The sequence below is a fragment of the Penaeus monodon genome, chromosome 27, assembly GCF_015228065.2.
Source record: "Penaeus monodon isolate SGIC_2016 chromosome 27, NSTDA_Pmon_1, whole genome shotgun sequence".
Lineage (NCBI taxonomy): Eukaryota > Metazoa > Arthropoda > Malacostraca > Decapoda > Penaeidae > Penaeus > Penaeus monodon.
In genome coordinates this window covers 37,003,932-37,004,362 of record NC_051412.1, presented here as the reverse complement: position 1 = coordinate 37,004,362, position 431 = coordinate 37,003,932, and the positions used below count along the sequence as shown (strand labels likewise).

Genomic DNA, 431 nt, shown 5'->3' with positions numbered 1-431 from the left:
GTCAATGTCTTTATACAGTTAAAGATTGTAGTTTTCAATTTCTGTTTTTATTTTTCTAAAGTTTAAACTTACACTATAAGTGTGTTTGTTTGAATGTCTCCCACCAGCAAGAGGATTTAGTGAACCTTGGGAAACTAATGGTGGCTCTGGCATGCAATTCCATTCTGGCGCTGCAACGAGACAACATCCAGGCCGCTCTGGAACTCATCAACAGATCATACTCACGGGATTTGGCTATGTTGGTAGTTTGTTTGCTCACCTCTCAGCGCATCAAAAGCATTAATGATGTTATGCCAATGATTGGTGCCAGGTAAAAATATTGTTTTTACTTGTATGTGTTGATTGATACATTTATATATTGGACATTTATTTTTGTGATGGGAAATTGAGTCGTGTTGTTGGGATTTATTATTTGTTGGGTTCGTTGAGCA

At 37.1% G+C, this 431-nt stretch overlaps 1 protein-coding gene across 1 annotated transcript in view; it reads left to right on the top strand.

The window, feature by feature from the left end:
- The window catches only part of LOC119590827 (PAN2-PAN3 deadenylation complex subunit pan3-like), a gene marked incomplete at its 5' end in the record, with an annotated part of 21,148 nt that overhangs the window by 12,556 nt on the left and 8,161 nt on the right, over nt 1–431 (top strand). The window contains 1 exon segment of the mRNA XM_037939583.1: nt 108–310. Coding sequence (XP_037795511.1) covers nt 108–310 — 203 coding nt within the window.